Source organism: Macrotis lagotis, chromosome 6 (genome assembly GCF_037893015.1).
Source record: "Macrotis lagotis isolate mMagLag1 chromosome 6, bilby.v1.9.chrom.fasta, whole genome shotgun sequence".
Lineage (NCBI taxonomy): Eukaryota > Metazoa > Chordata > Mammalia > Peramelemorphia > Peramelidae > Macrotis > Macrotis lagotis.
This window is the reverse complement of record NC_133663.1, coordinates 81293965-81313657: the sequence shown is the minus strand read 5'-3', so window position 1 is coordinate 81313657 and position 19693 is coordinate 81293965. Positions and strand designations below refer to the sequence as shown.

At 36.1% G+C, this 19693-nt stretch overlaps 2 protein-coding genes across 2 annotated transcripts; both read right to left on the bottom strand.

Annotated features, from left to right (window-relative positions):
• LOC141491719 (gamma-crystallin D) lies at positions 1-2267 on the bottom strand. The gene is made up of 3 exons (XM_074192575.1): positions 2259-2267; positions 1916-2158; positions 1-273 (listed from the first exon to the last, which is right to left on the bottom strand). The coding sequence occupies exons 1-3, from the start codon at positions 2265-2267 to the stop codon at positions 1-3; spliced, it is 525 nt and encodes a 174-aa protein (XP_074048676.1).
• Positions 2268-13166: 10899 nt separating this feature from the next.
• Positions 13167-16013, bottom strand: LOC141491718 (gamma-crystallin B-like). Its single transcript, XM_074192574.1, has 3 exons — positions 16005-16013; positions 15665-15907; positions 13167-13442 (listed from the first exon to the last, which is right to left on the bottom strand). The coding sequence occupies exons 1-3, from the start codon at positions 16011-16013 to the stop codon at positions 13167-13169; spliced, it is 528 nt and encodes a 175-aa protein (XP_074048675.1).
• Positions 16014-19693: the final 3680 nt, after the last annotated feature.

Genomic DNA, 19693 nt, shown 5'->3' with positions numbered 1-19693 from the left:
TTAGTATAAATCCATGACTCTCCTCAAAGAGCCCACTTTAGCATTCATAGCACCCCAGTCTTGGAATCGCCTGTACTCTCCAGGTCTCAGCAGATACTGTCTTCCTCTGTAGTTGGGCAGCTCATAAAGGATCCAGCAACCCTCTAACACGTTGAGGGAGTAAATCTCATGTAAATGGAGACGATCTTGAAGGGAAGAACAGTCTTCAGTAAACTCCACCATCTTGCCTCGGTAGTCTTCCCTCTCATACATTCTAATTCTGTGAGATACAGTCTGGTGGTCCAATCAAGAGAAAAGACAGAAAAAAGGGAAATGAGAGCTTCTCCGCATTTAATTAATAGTCATAGACTGGGTAAGTTAATTCCATCTTTTCAAAAGACCTAATATTTAATATTCATTCAATTTACTTCACTGAACAAAGTAGAATTTGTAAAATACTTGTTTCATTGATAGAGATTTGGAGGAACACAAAATAGTAACATTTTTCATATGATGTGATTTATTATCAGAAAAACCAAAAGGGTATTCAACTGATTAAAAGGATCAGAAATAATAAGCAAATGTTTTAAACATGATTGTATATATACATATATATATATATATATATATATATATATATATGTAAACTACAAAACTACATCAGATTACTCACTGTCAAGGGGAAGGGGGAAAGAAGGGAGGGAGGCAGAAAAAATGTGAACTCAAGACTTGCAAAAGAATGAATGTTGAAAATAATCTTTACATGTAATTGAAAAAATAAAATTAAAAAATCAAAATATCAGAAAGCCCCTGAGAATGACATTCCATGAAAACTATGTCATTTTCAGTCTATTAATTTTGGTCCCTGGCTTAGTTTGGAGGAAGATAATTTTTCTTGCAAATAAAGATAAGTTTAACGTATTAAGTCCATTTACAAAATGAATGACCCAACATTGATCTGAAACTTGAAACTTAGAAAATGTTTAGAATATTTATATTTGCTAGGAGCGCAGGATTCTCTGGTATCCTGGTAGTGTATTTTTAGTACTTTTCCCCCTATCACCAGGATATCTCACACCCCAAACATAGATCTCCATGAGTTTAAATATAAATTTTTGAGAATATCAATGTATAAGTACAATGTATTTTAGTGTACACATTGCCTAAAGGAAAGCAGGTGAATGAGTTTAAGGCAAAAGCACCCATATTTGATTTCTTCCTTCTGATTTTTCTGTTATTCTTGTGGTGACTACCTTGTTAAGCACTTTTTTGGTTTCATGTGCCTTAGTCTTTCCTCTTGAGTACCTTGTAAATTCTTTGAGACTAATGATCAAATCATATATTTTATCTACTATAATATCTTTTGTGTATGGGACACATACTATGTATTTTTTAAAATTTCATTTATTTAAGGCAATGGGATTAAGTGACTTGCCCAGAGTCACACATCTAGGCAATTATTAAGTGTTTGAGGCTGTATTTGAACTCAGATTCTCTTGACTCCAGGGCCAGTGCTCTATCCACTATGCCACCTAGCTGCTCCCATACTACATATTTTTTTAATCAATACTTGTTAATATATTAGCTGTTCATCATTCTTTATATTAATTGGCATACCTTTATTAAATTTGAATAAAATGTACCTTCTTTTTTTAACTTTGTCTGAATTCTGCCAGCTACTTTGAATATTTGCCTGTCAAATTCCCATACATTTTCACATAGCTTGAATATTCTAATTTGAAGTTCACTGACTTTAAGTTTTTATTATAGTATCATAGATTTACATCTGAAAGCTACCTTTGAGGGCATTAAATCTCATTTACAAGTGAAAACACTGAGGACTGTGGAGGTTAAACGAATTGCCCAATATTAAAAAAAAAAATGACAGATCTGTAATTTGAACCCTTTGAGTCCAAATCCACCAAACTGAACTCACATGAGGGATGATGCGGCAGGACCTGATGGAGTCATTGAAACCCATCCACTCATGGTAGTCTGGATACTCGCCCCTACGCAGGTAGTACTGGCAGCCTAAATAATTGGGTTGCTCATAGATCATCCAGTTGCCACTATCAACTCGTACAGAGTTGCAGCGATTGAAATAGGACTGAAGGTTGGAGTGGTCACTACTGCACTCATAGTAACGACCCTGGAAGCCACGGTCCTCGTAGAAGGTGATCTGAAATAGAAGAAAATGGATCATGGTCCTGATTTCCTAACAAACTACATGTAGCTCAAATCCCCCAAGAAATATTGTGGAATCTTCATGCATTACTCACCTTTCCCATGTCTGTGCGATGTTGAGTCCTGTCCTAGAGGCAATAGCAGTGACAGCCCCTATATATATAGCAGGTTTGCTGCTGCGTTGGCAAGAACAACACAAAAGAGGCCTAGCGTGACTAGTAAGGGGATTTTCACATTCTCTTTTTTCTGTTCTGTATCATCGTTAATAGGTGTTCATTGTATGTTTTGTTCTCATTCTCTCTCGTATATTCGAGTTGCTGTCCTTGGTCAATACAGGGATTCCTATTGAGGCCTTCTGAAGAACTATAATTTGGAACATTGTTTACTTAATAATAGAGGTAGAGCTTTGGATATTTCATACAATGTCTGTCTTTGGAGAATGGCCTTGCAATATAAGAAAGGAAGAATGGAATTTGTGTTAATTGGGAGGAATATAAAAAGTCATATAACATGAAAATATGGACTAACCAGGGAAAATTATCCAATTACCTCTATACATTAATATTTAAAAATGTAATTTTTACATATTGAGGGATTTAGGTTAACAATAAGAAAGTGCAAAGTTATAGAAGACATTGGAATATATCTCAAAAGAAGTCTGTGGAATTTCCTTCTTTTAAAAAACTAAAGAGTAGAACAAACATCTACCTATCTGCCTGATGTAAGATTGCTTGAGTACAATCTTACTGAGAATTCAGATGAAAGGACAAAGTAAGTTTTCAACTTCTCTTGTCTTTCAACAGCCCTAGGATTAAAAGTGAAGAAGATTTAAATCTACAAGTCACGTAGAAATGATGTATTTGCTTATTTCCTTAAAGGGAGCAATAATCTATGCAGGTCAAGTCAATAACAATGTTGATTCATTCATTTAACTTTGCTATATTTGACTTTACACTATTCAACTGTAATGAACTCAGTGCTCATTTCAATCTCAGAGAATCTCTCTTCCTTCAAAATTCAACCCAAGCATCCATCTTCTACATGAAACCTTCTCTGACCTCCCCTCAATCACTAATGCCTTCCCTCTAGAGCTACCTCGGTTTTATGCATTTATTCTCTTTATATTTATTCACTTTATATTTCTATATATTTCTATTTCTTTATATTTCTATATGTATTCATTTCCCTGGTTAAAATGTAAGCTCCTCAAGAGTAGGGATTATTTCATTCTTTGTATTTGTATCTTTAGTGCTTACCATTGTGTCTGGCATGATGTAGGTATTAAATCAATACTTACTGATTGATTGATCATGGTATAATTATCATTCTTTATGCCTGAAATATATTCCCTGCTTACTCAGTTTCACAGAATCCATATACTTTTTAGTACTGCTGTAGATGACCTTATTGTAGTAGCATATATGGTTCTCTTAGCTCTATTTTCTTCCCTCTGCATTACTTTATACAAGTCCTCCTATGTAATAATAAATAGCTAGGATTTGCATAGTGTCTTGGTGCTTGCAAAGTGCTTAACAAATATTACCTTGTTTTAGCCTAGGTTAATGGACATACTTAAGTGTCTGCAGTCAAGTTTGAACTCATCTTCCTGACTCTAGGTCCAGTGGACCAACTGGTCACTTGTGTTTCTTTGTATTTCTTTGTATATGGAGCAAAAATATTCTGCTATACTCAGATGTTATAATTTATCAGCTATTCTTCAATCATTAGGTTGCCATTTTGTTTCTAGTTTCTTTGTTACTATGAAATAGTGTTACAATGAATATTTTGTTATAAAAATGTAGATCTTTAATTCTGTCTTACTGATAGGCATATGGTATGAACTCAGGATATGAACAGTCTGGGATGCATTTAAAACTGAGATGTGAAGTTTCTAAATTGATCAGGTTATAAAAACAAAATACTTTTATGTGGTAAGCCCAATAAAAAGCTTGTTCCTGGTTGATTGTATATTTGCCACAGCTCTTATGCCTGGTTAGAGTCCATATAAACCTCAAGGATTTTGACTGAACATGAAATGAAATGGGGTTATTTAAATCCAAGAAAGGAAAGAAGTAATAATTAGAAGCTGGGTATTCAATTATATCAGATTCATCAGACCGGAAGAAAAGCGGACAGAGAACAGCCTGAAAGTTAGCAGATCTATGTTCTAGCACTGTCTCTATTATCAACTAACTATGTGATAGGGTAAAATAGCTTGTGCTCTTAGTTCTTCTCCTCATGTGCAAAATGAAGAACTTAGATCAAAGCTCTAAGATCTATTTTAGCTCTAAAATAATATCCTTCCCATCTTGAGAGATCATTTAATTTATTGGGGGAGAGAAAAAGGGAATAAGTATTTATGAAACACCTACCAAGTACTTTATAAGTATTATTTCATTTGGTCTTCACATCAACCCTTGTAGGTAAGTTTTATTATTTTTCCTATTTTACAATTGAAGAAACTGAGGCAGTTAAGTGATTTGCCCAGGATCATATAGCTCTTAGAAAATAGACTACCTGACTCTAGACCTAGAATGATCTAGCTACTCTGACATTTAGTAGCTTTCAAAGTATGGATCATTTGGGAGTCCATGGAAGTCTTTCAACATGTTTATAAAAAGTCTCTTATCATAATATACAAGATTTGATTCAATGGACTATTTGCAATGTTTATTTCTTTTGTTTATGTCTCTGTGAAAAATAGTGATGACAAAAAATGTCCCAGTGTATAATGTCCTTAGATATTTTATAGACAGGATATCACTGTTTGTATATTCCAAGTATATGGTAAAGATGTTAATTTTGTATCAGCTGAGACAATAGTCAGCAGACTCCTTGGAATAATACTGAATAATGGATGAGAGATAGATTGGAGACCAGGTATGGGGGTAGGAGAAGAATGAATAATAGCTAGAGAAGAGGAATAAGAACCTAGTGTGTCTAAGTCAGAGGCATAGTGGGCAGAATTTCTCAGTGAATGTGGAGCTGGTGGAAATGTACCAGGAATTTCTGAGTAGACTGGCAAAGTGTTTTATGTAGCCCAGATTGTCATCAGATTGGGAGTCAATTTATCCTGAATCTGAGAATAAATCCTGTAGGGTTGTGAAGATAGGCCTTAAGGACTATAGACACTTGTTGACAGGACTCCTATTGAGTTGGAACCTAGGAAGAGAAAGTCAACTCCTCAGAGAGTACAGAATGGGGAAGACCAGGCAACAGAGCAGAGGAATTTGATACTAAGAAATCTCTAAACCACTCCTGGACAAAATTAGACTCTGTGACTATAATATGTATCTGAGTCCTAGGCAAGGTGGTATTTTGGAGCTACCGGTAGTTAATCTGTAAGGATTTATTAAGTGCTTACTGGGTTAAGTACTGGGGATACAAATAAAGGGAAAAGCAGGTCTCTGCCCTCAAGGAATTTACATTCTAATGAGAGATAAAAACAAAAAAATAACTAGGTACATACTACCTATATAAACTCTATCTATGTATCTATGTATCTATGTATCTATGTATCTATGTATGTATGTATCTATCTATGTATCTATGTATCTATGTATCTATCTATGTATGTATCTATCTATCTATCTATGTATGTATCTATGTATCTATGTATCTATCTATCTATGTATGTATCTATCTATCTATGTATGTATCTATGTACCTATCTATCTATGTATCTATGTATCTATGTATCTATCTATGTATCTATGTATCTATCTATCTATCTATCTATCTATCTATCTATCTATCTATGTATCTATGTATCTATCTATGTATCTATCTATCTATCTATCTATCTATCTATCTATGTATCTATCTATCTATCTATGTATCTATGTATCTATGTATGTATGTATCTATCTATCTATGTATCTATGTATGTATGTGTGTATGTATGTATGTATGTATGTATCTATCTATCTATCCATCTCTTTATGGAGAGAGAGAGAGAGAGAAAGAGAGAATAGTTGTCCCCAAAACCTTAGTGCACTTCTAAACTACTAAAAGCTTAAGGAAAGGCACTAGTAGCTAGAAGGGTTGGGAAAAGTCCCTCAAAGGTAGAATTCTAGTTGAGTCTTTAAAGAACCAAGGGAACAATGCTATTTAAAATAAGGAACAAGTGGGGTAAAGCCATTGATCACCCTAGTTGTCTATTTCCACCATTCACTAGATGATGCTATGCCATGACTACCAAGCTTTTCCATATCAAGAGAATCTGCTCCTCTCTCCTTAGTTTCTTCCCTTTATAGATGGCAATGCTCATCTCAGTCTCATTAGCTTAAAGAGTTTGGTGTGGAATCTTATCTAATCAGATTCCTTATGGATCCAACTCCAATCCTGCTTAAAAATAACTCTACCCCCCATCTCATTCTCTTTGGATGGATATATCATTGATTTACTACCTCCAAATCTACCTTTTCCTCTCTCCTCTGCCAAAGGATAAGAGAGATTTGAGTTAAAAGAGAATTTCACTCTCATCTCTGTAGTAACTGATGTTTGACTTTCCATTGGTATAGAGAAAACTCAATCCTCTACAAGTCATTCCCAGGCTAGCTTGAGCAAGTAGAACAGTCACTCATTTAGTCAATCAATAAGCATTCATCTCCATACTCCCACACAAGAGAACTTGGACTTGGGATTCTGGACTCTGAGAAGGCCTCCAAGTCATCTCTATCCTGACTTCTCCTATTCAGTCAGCTGGACAATAAATATTTGTTAAGTGCCTACTTTGAACAAGGTATTGGTATATAAAGAAAGGCAAAAAATAGCTCCTGCCAATTGAGAAGCTCTCAATCTAAGAGGGGAGATGATATGCAAATCACTATGTAGAAACTAGCTACATATGCAATTAGAAAAAAATTGATAGAGGGAAGACACTAGAATTAAGAGGGCTTGAGAAAGGCTTCCTGGAGAAGATAAGAGAGGGAAACAAAGAGAGAGAGAGAGAGAGAGAGAGAGAGAGAGATAGAGAGATGAGCAAGGAGAACATTTCAGGCATTGAGGACAGACAGTAAAAATGCTCAGTTCTGTTGAATGAATGTTTAAAAGATAAATGGCAAAGACTTTTTTGTCTGAACAATTCAGCCCAGAAAGAAAATCATCTTACATCCTCTGGTGACAGAAGCAACAGCAAAAGAGTCAATTTGAGATTGGGCCACATAGATGAATTAATTTGCCTTCATTTATTTTTATTACTAGTAAAATCAGTACTCTGGAGAAGGACATGATAAACCTTTCCTGTATCTTTGCCAAGAAATGACTCCAAAGGAGATCACAAAGTGTTAGACTTAATCCTGTTTGCCTCAGTTTCCTCATCTGTAAAATGAGCTGGAGAAGGAAATATCAGACCACTCAAATATCTTTGCCAAGAAATGATCCTAAATGGGGTCACAAATAGTTAGACATGATGAAAAATTGATTGAACAACAAAATCAGGTTTCACCTTCCCATTTGTCCTAGTGAAGTTTGTTCGTTTCAAGTAAAAACAGGTAGAGTAAGGGTTTTTTACTTTCTTGAGGAAGACGGAACAAATTAGATAACCATTGATCGTCTCTTTTTCTCTGTCTTTAGATAAAAATGTTAACAGTCTAGACAGATAAGAATCTGTCTGGTTTTAAAGGTCTTCCAAGAGCAATTGTCCCATCCTATCCTGCTATGCCTTTTCAATGTGTTAAAGCTCACAATGTAAGGGGATATGTTCCTATTTATAATTCAAATTCTTGTTGCAACTTAAGCACGTTTGCTACTATTTAGGCTTCAAGGAAAAATGGATTATTGCTGACATATCTTTTTTCTTTATTTTTCAGACATTCAAATAATGTTTCTAAGTCAACTAGAAGCTTTGGTTCTTTCTATAAGTGAAATAGTATCATTTCCTCTAAGCTTTTTAAAGCTTTTTACATTTTAGCAATTATTTTCTTGATTTTTTTCTCTCATACTATATTGAAAACAGGGAGGATAAAATTCCCAAAGTTTGTCTGTGACAATCTACTGTAGGACTGATTGGTTTGAGTTATTGACCTTGGGGTAGCAATTTCTTCAAATAGAGAAAGATCTAGAAATAAAGGATAAATTGAGTGTGGAATCCCTTATCCCTTCGTGAAAGTCTTAACTTTAGTCAGAGGGAGATGTCTGCAGTCAGTAAGTCAACCAACATTTATTAAGTGTCTACTATGAAATAAGCTCTGGGAACATTAAAAAAAAGTAAAAAAAATAGTTCCTGACTTCCATGAATAATTAGTTTAACAGTGAAGATAAATGCTACCTGGATGGTAAATTACACCTTGAAAGTTTTAATCTGTCATCTCTGCAACTTCTGTCCCGGGGTCTTGCTCTGATTTATGACTTGCTTATCTGGTCCACTGGTTCAAACTTCACTCTCTACTCTTGGGCCATCTCACTGATACCATGTGTGTAACTTCAAGCTAGTCAGCAGGATGGTTCAATGGGTAGAGCACTAGACCTGGAGGTAGGAAGACCTGCGTTCAAATTTGACTTCAGTCACTTAATAACTTGGTGACCTTGGCCAGGTCACTTAATTGCAGGTTTTTAATTTGTAATGGAGTTGTATATAACACATAGTAGGTGCTATATACATATTTATTCCCTTCTTCCATTCCCCCTTTTACAATCCTTGAGCCATGATTCAATCAATGCTGTCCTTATTCCTGAAATATGTCAATCTACTTCCCTATGGCTGCCCAATTGTGTTAGGGACTATTGTACGTGGGAGCACTTAAACTATCATCACCTGGTTTCCTTGAGCACAAGAGTCTTATTTTACTAAGTGCCATGGGAGAGGGAGTGGATTAGAAACTGGGAAAGATATTTAAGCACTGGTATTTGGGCCTTGGAGACCTAGGTGTATAGGGAGAAACTTGTCTTCCTTGTCTCCCACCCCTTCACCATTCACCTGGGGAAAGCTTAAGGGAGTCTAGAAGGGGACTCAATATAATGATATCCAAACTGGTACTAAACATATGGCACCTGAAAAGGAACATGAAGGCAGAGTTATCTGAGTGAAGTCCAGGATAAGGATCAGCAGATACAAGCAACATCCAGGCACAACTTGTGGAAGAAGAAACAGATTTTGATTGTTACCAGGGGGCTGATTTTAAACAAAGAGGTGTAGAGTGCAAGTGAGAAGACAAATAGTTCAACATTGAGGAGTCAGGGGAAGTAGAGTCTCTGAGTCAGTACCTTAGGGGACAAAGCTTCTTCCTCAGCAGCAGTCAATACCAGCCCACTAAACCAGATGCAGAGGACCTTTTGGCTGCAGCTGCTGGTCTGATTGTGCTATAGGAGTTAAGTAGGACCCAAACCCCTAAATCTATGATCAACTTTAGAAAGTTCTCTTCATTGCTGCAGACCCTGATGCAGACCCTGATGCCTACAATGAATTTCACTCCAGAAATGACAAGTTTCACTTTCCAGTCTACAGCCAGGCGCACAGTGGCAGTTGCTCCAGCACCAGAGGGCTGTGAATTGAACACTAACTGCACTTTCTATGTTGAGGGTAAAAATGTCACATGCTATTGGATAGTTTGTTATGGTGTTGACTACTGTTCACAAAATGCAACAACTCCAAATTGTACTGTCAAAGTAATTTCAAATGCTTTCTCTCATTCTCTGCAGAGGGAAGGAGCAGGGAGAAGGGGAATCTTACTCTTTTTTTGGAACTTTGAAATTCAAGCTTATGTCTCAGATAGAATATAAGATTCACTATAGAAAGGGCAAGACCCCCCCCCCAAAAAAAACTTATTTTAGAAATCAAGGGATCCCTATGTCTTCTCCTTGGTTTGAGGAGGGGGGGGGTTGGGTAATAGGCTATTGATTGGGAAGCTTCGTGATCAATTAGTTAAGAAAAAAAGGGGAAGAAGATTTTTTTCTGAGATTGGGAAATTTAGGTTTTGTCTTTTGAATGAAGCTTGTGCCTATGGCTAATATCTCTGTAATAGAGTAGCTAACTTTGAATTTTGTGAAGTTGTTTAAGAATGCATCTATTTTGTTTTTGGATTGGCTATTTCAAGATTTTCATGAATATATATGTGATTCCTTAAGAAATTCTGTTTGTTTTCAAAAGTTATTTTTGACAGGTCTTAATTTGTATGTTATGTATATATACATATATATATATATAATCATCAATAGGACACTTTACATCTCTCTACTGGCCTGGAGATGTGGGAAAATGTTTCTATATTCTGAGATCTGGTACTGGCTAGGGTATCAATCTCAGCTTCAAAAAAATGTAATAGGTATTTCAAGGAATTTGGGAATATTGGTTTTTACTATTGTTTATGCTATTTTTGAACTTTTGTTTACAATTTATGTGGCATTCATTATGTAATAATTTTGTTTTAAAAAAAGACAAGAAGGGGAATATGTTAGGGACTGTTGTATGTGGGAACACTATCAACTATCATCACCTGGTGTCCATGAGCACCAGAGTCTTGTTTTACTAAGTGCCACAGGAGTGGGAGTAGATTAGAGACTGAGAAAGATATTAAGCACTGGTATTTGGTTGAATAAACAGAGACCTTGGAGACCTTGGTGTACAAAGGGAGAACTTGTCTTCCTTGTCTCCTGTCTCTCCAATGCTCTCCTGGGGAAAGGATAAAGGAATTTGGAAAGGGACTCAACTTATATGTAATTGAAAAAATACTGTTAAGTGGAAGAAATAAACTTTGAAAGACAAAAAATATTTAAAATTTTTTTTAAAAAACAGGCAATTCAGTAACTCTTTGAGTATAATTCCTCATCGCTCCATAAATTGATTGGATCAATTCACAGTTCCACTAATAGTGAATTAGTGTTCCAATTTTCCACATTCCCTCCAATATTTTAACTTTCAATCATTTTAGCCATTTATCTGCTGGGTATAAAAATATCTCAAGATTGTTTTAATTTGCATTTCTCTAATAAATAATAATTTAGAAGAGCATTTTTAATATGACCATAAATTGCTTTAATTTCTTCATCAGAAAACTGCTTGTTCATATCCTTTGACCACTTATCAATTTGACAAAATTCTTTATATATTTTAGATGAGAGCTTTGAGCATTTTTCAGTTCCTTAAGATCTTGGTAATTTGTTTTATTTGTACAAAACTTTTAAATTTAATATAATCAGGGGCAGCTAGGTGGTACAGTAGATAGAGCACCGGCCCTGGAGTCAGGAGTACCTGAGTTCAAATCTGACCTCAGACACTTAAAAATTAGCTAGCTGTGTGGCCTTGGGCAAGCCACCTAACCCCATTGCCTTGCAAAAACTAAAAAAAAAAAATTTAATACAATCAAAATTCTCCATTTTATATATCACACTGCTCTCCATCTCTTGTTTATTCATAAATTGTTCATCTATCCATAAGTCTGATAGGTAATATATTCCATTCCATGCAAATTGTCTTGTAATATCTCTCTTTATATCTAGATCATGTGTCAATTTTGATCTTATCTTGGTAAAATTTGTAAGACATTGGTCTTCACCCAGTTTTTTCCAGACTGCTTTTCAGTTTTCCCACAAATTTTTACCAAATAATGAATTCTTATCCTCTAAACTTATTTCTTTATACTTAGAAAAAACAATGGTACCACATTATTTGCTGCTGTAAATTATATGTCTACATATATCTACATATTCATATCAGTGTTCCACTGATCAACCATTCTATTTTTTAAGTATAAAATCTGGTACTGCTAAGCCTTCTTTTATATTTTTTTCTTTAATTCCTTTGATATTCTTGACTTTTTGTTCTTCCAAATGAATTTTATTATTTTTTTCTAATTCAGTAAAATAGTTGTTTGTTAATTTAATTGGGATGGCATTGACTTTCCCAAGTAGCATTCAGGAACATATAAATAAAATTAAAGATGGTGAATGATAGAGGTAATCCAGAATTTGATTTGGCAAGGCAACTAGCAACAGGACAGGTAGACAAGGAATTCAAGAATAACTGGTAGTTATTCTGATAGTTCATTAGGTTGGTCAGATCCAAAACTATGAAGGAAGGAGAATGAAGTCAAAGCCAGAGAAATGAATTGGGTCAACCAACTTGGCTGACTGGAGCCCATCATAAAGACAAAGACAAGATAATGAGGTTGTAGTCAGAGAAAGGAATATCAGAGCTCTGGATCATAGAGGTGAACAGTCATCAGAGCAATGGTATGGCCATGTCTGTATGTGACTGAGATAAAGGTAAGAAGGAAATTTGGAATGTTGAAGTATTGGGAGACCAAGGAAGCAAAGTGGGATGTTTATGAGTAACATTACTGAAGAAGACCATGGCATCAGGGAGGTAATGCCATGACAAGCAGGTGAATTGGATTTGAGTGAGGTGGTGCTGTGCTAAGTCACCAGCCTCATTTTCCCCTCTGGAGTCATCTGGGTCCAGTGGCCAGATATGAATCAGGATGACTGGAGATGGTCCTGGATGCTGGGCAATCAGGGTTAAATGACTTGCCTAGGGTCACATAGCTTGTAAGAGTCAAGTGTCTGAGACTGGATTTGAACTCCTGTCCTCCTGACTCCAAGATCAGTGCTCTATCCACTGTGCCACCCAGCTGCCCCTGTTAATGTGTATATATGTATTCATATACATTTATATGTGTGGGTATATATATATATATATGTATATATATATGAATGTATGTGTGCATATATATCTCAAAATATTAGGACTAGGATTGTGCTGAAGTTTCAAAATACAGGAAAACAAAAATTATATGACCTTAGCAACTAAATTTAAATTAAACATTTCTTTGGTCAGATATGTTCTAATTATTAAAACTGTACTGGAAACTTTTTACGCTAGACTATTCCTCCTACTCAAATACTTATTCTTATCATGAATGCATTTTTTATGTTTAACCAAGTGTTATTGTTACAAATAAATATTTAATAAGATTGGAAGAAAGACAGGAACCATTTAGTGCTGGAAACACAAGCTAAATATTTTATTCGATTTTAAAATGAAAAAAACTGAGAGTAACCATATCTCAGTAAAAATCCATGACCCGTCTAAAAGAACCAGCTTTAGCATTCATGCCTCCCCAGTCCAGATATCTCCTGTACTCCCCAGGTCTCAGAAGATACTGTCTTCCTCTATAGTTGGGCATCTCATACAGGATCCAGGAACCCTCTAACACATTGAGGGAGCGTATTTCATTCATATGGAAGCGTTCTTGAATAGAGTGACAATCATCCATGAGTTCCATCATTTGACCTTTGAAGTCATCTCTTTCATAGAACCTCAACCTATAGGAACCAGAGTGCTAGAATAATAGAAACAAGAAATCCATGATGAAACAGAGAGTAATCAAAATTTTCTTACTCAATATCTTCTTAATTCCAATTTTATTATCAGGAAAAACAAGTGAGGAAAATTAATTTGCTCCCCCCCCACTTGCTGGACTTGGAGTCTGGAGAATCTGAATTAATATCTGGCCTCAGACACCTACTAACTGCATCACCCTGCCAAGTCAGTTAATACTATTTGCCTCAGTTTCCTCACTGAACTAGAGAAGGAAATGGTAAGCAACTCCAGGATCTTTGTCAAGAAAACCCCAATAGGGGGCACCTAGGTGATGCAGTGGATAGAGCACCGGCACTGGAGTCAGGAGGACCTGAGTTCAAATCTGACCTCGGACACTTAATGATTGCCTAGCTGTGTGGCCTTGGAAAAGTCACTTAATCCCTTCACCTTGAGTCAGACTAAGCAACAACAATGATTCCTAGGTATGACTAAGGATAGAGTTCAGCAATCCAGTGAATCTTTCATCACTTTGTCTTTTTAAAATAGCTTTCTTAAAGTAAGATTTTATCATATAATTTTCATCTTTATTATTAGAGGATGTTCCTATAAATAAGTTAACATATGCAAAATGCTTTGCAAACTTGTCTAAATGCTACAGAAATGCTAGATGTGAGAAAGTGTAAACTGGTAAATTAAGCATGATTTTTTTTTACTTTAAACTAGGTTAAATTTTATAAAGGCTAATTTTAAAAAGTTCACCAATCCTTGGATTCTTTTATTTTTAGTCTTTTTTGCAAGGGGTTAAGTGACTTGCCTAAGGTTACACAGCTAGGTAATCATCAAGTGTCCGAGGTCACATTTGAACTCCAGTCCTCCTGACTCCAGGGATGGTAATCTATACACTATACCACCTAACTGCCCCAATCCTGGAATTCTTAATCTTTTATACTCACAAGACATTTTTGATATGCTCTTTTCTCTCTACTTTCACAGCCTTGCCCAGATCCAAACCACCTTGAACCCTGTTCTATTGATTCCTTCTCTAGAATTCTATGATTCATTCCATTCAATGTGTTCATTTTACAGATGAGAAAATTGAGTCCCAGAGAGAGAAAAACATTTGTTCAAAAGTCACAGTGATGGTAAATAAAAGAGTTATGAATTGAATTTAGCTTCTCTGACTCCAAAACCATCTACTACACCAATTGAACTCTGTCTGTAGGCTCTGCTCACCTCCATGTTATCCTGCTCTCAATAGCAAGGTATATTGTTTAAGCATTATTTTAATAATACCACCTTCCCAGATGTTTTTCCCAGAATCATAGAATATACAAGACAATTTTCTGCACATAGTCTTCAAGGTCCTACTGTTTCAGTGTACTTCTTCCTACTACCCTATAATTTTTTTCTTCATTCTATCAGGGCTAAGTGATATTAAATCAATGCCCTCTGGAATGACTAATGGGATAGTGGGAAAGCAAACTGATAAAACAAACACAAAATGTTTAAATGAAATCAGAATTTCCAGATTACATTTATGAAAATTTAATGGACTGGACTTATTGATTTAAACATAAACCAGAGCAGCTATATTTTTAGGGTTTGGTTTTTTTAGGTCTTTTGCAAGGCAAATGGAATTAAGTGGCTTGCCCAAGGCCACAAAGCTAGGTAATTATTAAGTGTCTGAGGCTGGATTTGAGCTCAGGTCCTCCTGACTCCAGGACAGTGCCCTATCCACTGCCACCTAGCGGCCCCCAGAGCAGCTATTTTTTGATAAGACATAAATTTATGGGGCAGCTAGGTGGTGCAGTGGATAGAGCACCGGCCCTGGAGTTAGGAGTACCTGAGTTCAAATCCAGCCTCAGACACTTAATAATTACCTAGCTGTGTGGCCTTGGGCAAGCCACTTAACCCCACTGCCTTGCAAAAAAAAAACCCAAAAAACCCTTTAAAATTTATAATCCTTCTGATGCCATGTGAGTCAAGAGTCTTTGAGTCTCCTTCATTTTTTAATGCAATTAAAATATGGATCCTGGATTCCTATAATTAAAAAGCAACAGAAATGAACCCATGAAAAATTGATAGGTTGAGAGATTTCACCAGCCATCAGACTCTTGAGAGAGACATATCTTTAACTCTGAGGCTAGGCTGCATTCACTAAACTGGCTGGCTAGATTTAGTTTGAGAAAAGAACATTTTAAAGTACTTGACTTCCCAAAAAGACTTCAAATGGAACCTCACTTGGGGGATGATGCGGCAGGACCTGATGGAGTCATTGACTCCCATCCACTGCTGGTAGTCTGGATAATCGCCCCTCTGTAAGTAGTACTGATGACCCAAAAAGTTGGGGCGCTCATAAACCATCCAGCAGCCACTTTCTACACGGATGGAGTTGCAACGGTTGAAATAGGCCTGCAGGTTGGGATAGTCACTGCTGCATTCATAGAATCGGCCCTGGAAGCCTCGGTCCTCGTAGAAGATGATCTGTTGAATGAAGTATTGAGGAGGGTTGAGAAATCCACCTTATCGTATAAATATACTGTTTCAGATCTGCCTCGACATTGCTTTCCTGTGGTCTTACCTTTCCCATTTTGGAGAGAGACGTCGATGCTCACTTAGTGTTGTTTGCCGCTGTGGTGGAAGCTACTGTATATATAGCAGCCTTTCCTGCTGCCTCCGCAGGAATAACACAGACGGAACCCATTTTGGTGAGTAAGGGGATTTTCCATGTTCTTTTTTTTCTCTGATCATGGTCAGGGAGAATCATTGAATCTTTCCCTCTCACTCTTTCTGGCGTGTTCGAATTGTCTTAATTCACTAACACTGTTGTTGCTTTTGAAGTGAGAAGGGTTTACATTCTCTCATAATGGAAGAAGAGAAAGAATGAGATAGTTCTGTCCCATGATTTCCCTCTATGGAATATTCTGTATGGCTGAGTTCCTAACTGTGACTGAGCTAAACAGATTGCTCTCCCTAGAGTAAGGATTTTTTAGTCATAATTTTAAAATGGACATAGTACAGTGTCCTATAGGAGAGGGACTGAATAAGATTCTTGATTTGAAAAAAAATATGAGATTCTATAAATTCAAATAATTGTTATTATTGTTGCTATGACAACTTTGTTTACTATCAGAATTCATTTAAGCAAATTTGCCTTGGTGAAAGCTATCTTTGGTCTCTTTCTGCCCTCTTTTCTACACCTGTCTCTCACTTCCTTGTCCTGCCTTCTATCTTTTTTTTTAAACTCTTTGATGACTTAAGACTACTTTGGTATTATGCTCATATGTTATCTCTACTAAAGAAACCTGCATCATAAAACTCTCTCTTTCCTCCTTCCTTGCATTTTCCATAATAAAATTTCCAATCTGATGATGCTATTGGCTAGATATTAGAACTAGCTAATCACTGAAAGGCAGTGAGACTGAGCCAACCATTCTGGAGAGCAATATGGAACTATGCTCAAAGAGCAATAAAACTGATCATACTCTTTGACCCAGCAATACTAATACTAGGTCTATATCCAAAAGAAATCATTAAAATTGGTAATAGTTCCACATGTTCAGAAATATTTATAGCATCTCTTTTTTGTAGTGGAAAAGAACTGGAAATTGAGGGGATGCCCATCAATTGGGGAATGACTGAACCACTTATGGTATATTAATATTATGGAGTACTTTTGTTCTGCAAGAAACCATGAATGCTTGGACTCTAGAGAAGCATGGAATGAGTTAGAAAATCTGATGCTGAGCAAAGTGAGCAGAACCAAGAGAACAATGTAAACATTAACAAGAAGGCTGTGAGTTGATCAACTATGATGACTGTAGCTTCTCTCAGTTCATAGAGCTAAGACAACCCTGGAAAACTTGTTAGGAACAACACCATCCACATCTAAAGGGGAAAAAAATCACCAAAAACCCCACTGAATCTGAATCAATACTATGTTCACTTTTTTTAAACTGCTCTTATATATTTCCCTTATTATCCCATTGTTTTATTTCTTTTTTCCTTAGTCCTAATTCCTCATTCACAAAATGACTAATATGTAAATATGTTAAACACAAATGTACATATACAACTTTTTTCAGGCTGCTACTGTGGGGAGGGGGTGCTAAAGGAGGGTGATAGAAAAACATGTAACTTAAAAATATACAAGTGGATGAATGCTAAAAAACTTTCATAACATGTAATTGAAAAATAAAAAAAGAAAGACAGTTTGGTATAGTAGAAATACTACTGGATTTAGAGTCAAACTGGTTTTGAACCCTAGCTCTTCCACTTACTGTTTATGTGAACTTGGGCAAGTCATCTCTGGGCCTCTGTTTCTCCATCTAAAGAATGATTCCATTGGACTAGATGATGCCTAAATTCACATTTAGCATTAAATCAATATTTCTGTGATTTAATTGTATGATCCTTGACAAATCACTTCACCTTTGTGAGATTCAGTTCCTGAAAAATGAGTACAATAATGCCTATATTAGTTACTTCACAGAATTATTGTAATCAACTATAAATATTGATGATGATGATGAAAGTATTTTAACAATCCATACTACAGTGACAGTGATTGATAGAATAATTATAAAGAGAATAAATATCAGGGGCGGCTAGGTGGCGTAGTGGATAAAGCACCAGCCTTGGAGTCAGGAGTACCTGGGTTCAAATCCAGCCTCAGACACTTAATAATTACCTAGCTGTGTGGCCTTGGGCAAGCCACTTAACCCCATTTGCATCTCAAAAACCTAAAAAAAAAGAAAAAAAGAAAAAAAAGAAAGAGAATAAATATCAAATTGCCATATATAAGAGAGAGAAGAAAGACACTATTGGTTATGGGAATCAGGAGAGGATTCATGTAGAAAGTGATTCACAAGCTGCATCTTTGAGAAGGAAAGAAATTCTAGAAGGCAGAATTAAGAAATGAAAGTACTATAGGTATAAACACCAGGTGTCACTATGGAGGAGTTTGTCTGAGGACTTTCCTTCCTTCTGAAAAAGGGAGGAGCAGACTATACCAAATTATTTCTGTGCCTATCTTCAAGGTAAGTTTTGGGCAGAGTTTTCTCTTTGACTTTTGCTTCTCTTTCATTTCATTCCTTCCCATCCTCTGATATGGAGGTAATGATTACTAGCCCAGAATCAATGTGACCCAGAATGCTACAAATAAAAATATTAATTCCCTATTAAACCAGGGGCAAATTTTGACCTAAACTTAAATGCATTTTTTTTTATTTTGGAGTTGGAAAGCTAAAATACAGATTATTATTTAAAATCATAGGAATTGGGGCAACTAGGTGGCACAGTGGCTAGAGCACTGGCCCTGGAGTCAGGAGGGCCTGAGTTCAAATGTGACCTCAGACACTCAATAATTACCTGCTGTGTGATATTGGGCAAATCACTTAACCCCACTGCCTGGCAAAAAAAAATGAAAAAACAAAACAAAAAATAATAGGAATCAGAACCCTCATAACCTCTGGATTCTAGGAAAGATATAATCTCTCTTCCTATTAAATTCTGTGAATTCATTGTCATTGGTTCCCCAACCCTCCATCAATGTTTTCTATGTATGATACACATGGAGATTGTAATTAAGAGTGATTCTAACTTTATCTAGAGCAAAAAAAAAATTAAAACACCATTCAAATTGCAAGTAAACCATTTAAGTATATAGTAAATACTTAAGACCACATGGTAATAAAGCAGAGAGAAAAACAGAAAGTGAATTCACCAAGTCTGCAGCAGTGTCTTGGGGTAGGCACAGTCAATTATTTCCCAGACAAATTCTTAAGATTAGTGAAACAAGGAACAAGGGGCAGTTCTGCTGCACAATCCTTATGGCCAGTTTCCATTTATAGCATCCTCCATTGTTATATTCTGTGATTACTCTCCTCTATTGATCTTTAATCATTAGTTCTTATTGCCCAGATCAGTTTAATCCTACTCATTCTGATCCAAAATGCATGTTAGACCCTATCTCTTCCTGATTTGGTAAGACTCTTCTGTCTCTGAGAAACTGAATTACATTTCCCAGAGTGCCAATACAGTTAAATCCTTGGAGATTCCTTCTAACTACAGAGATTTCTGCCCAAAGACCCTCCACAGGTGTGGGGGATAGGCAATGCGAAGATCTGGAGATAGGAAATAGTATCCATATGAGGATCGGAGAGAAGGTTAGGATGGATCACAGAGATCTGGAAGAAAAGTAATGTGTAATAATGAGTCTTGAAAGCTATGTTGGGTCCAGGTTGTGAAGGACTTTAAAAGACAAATTGA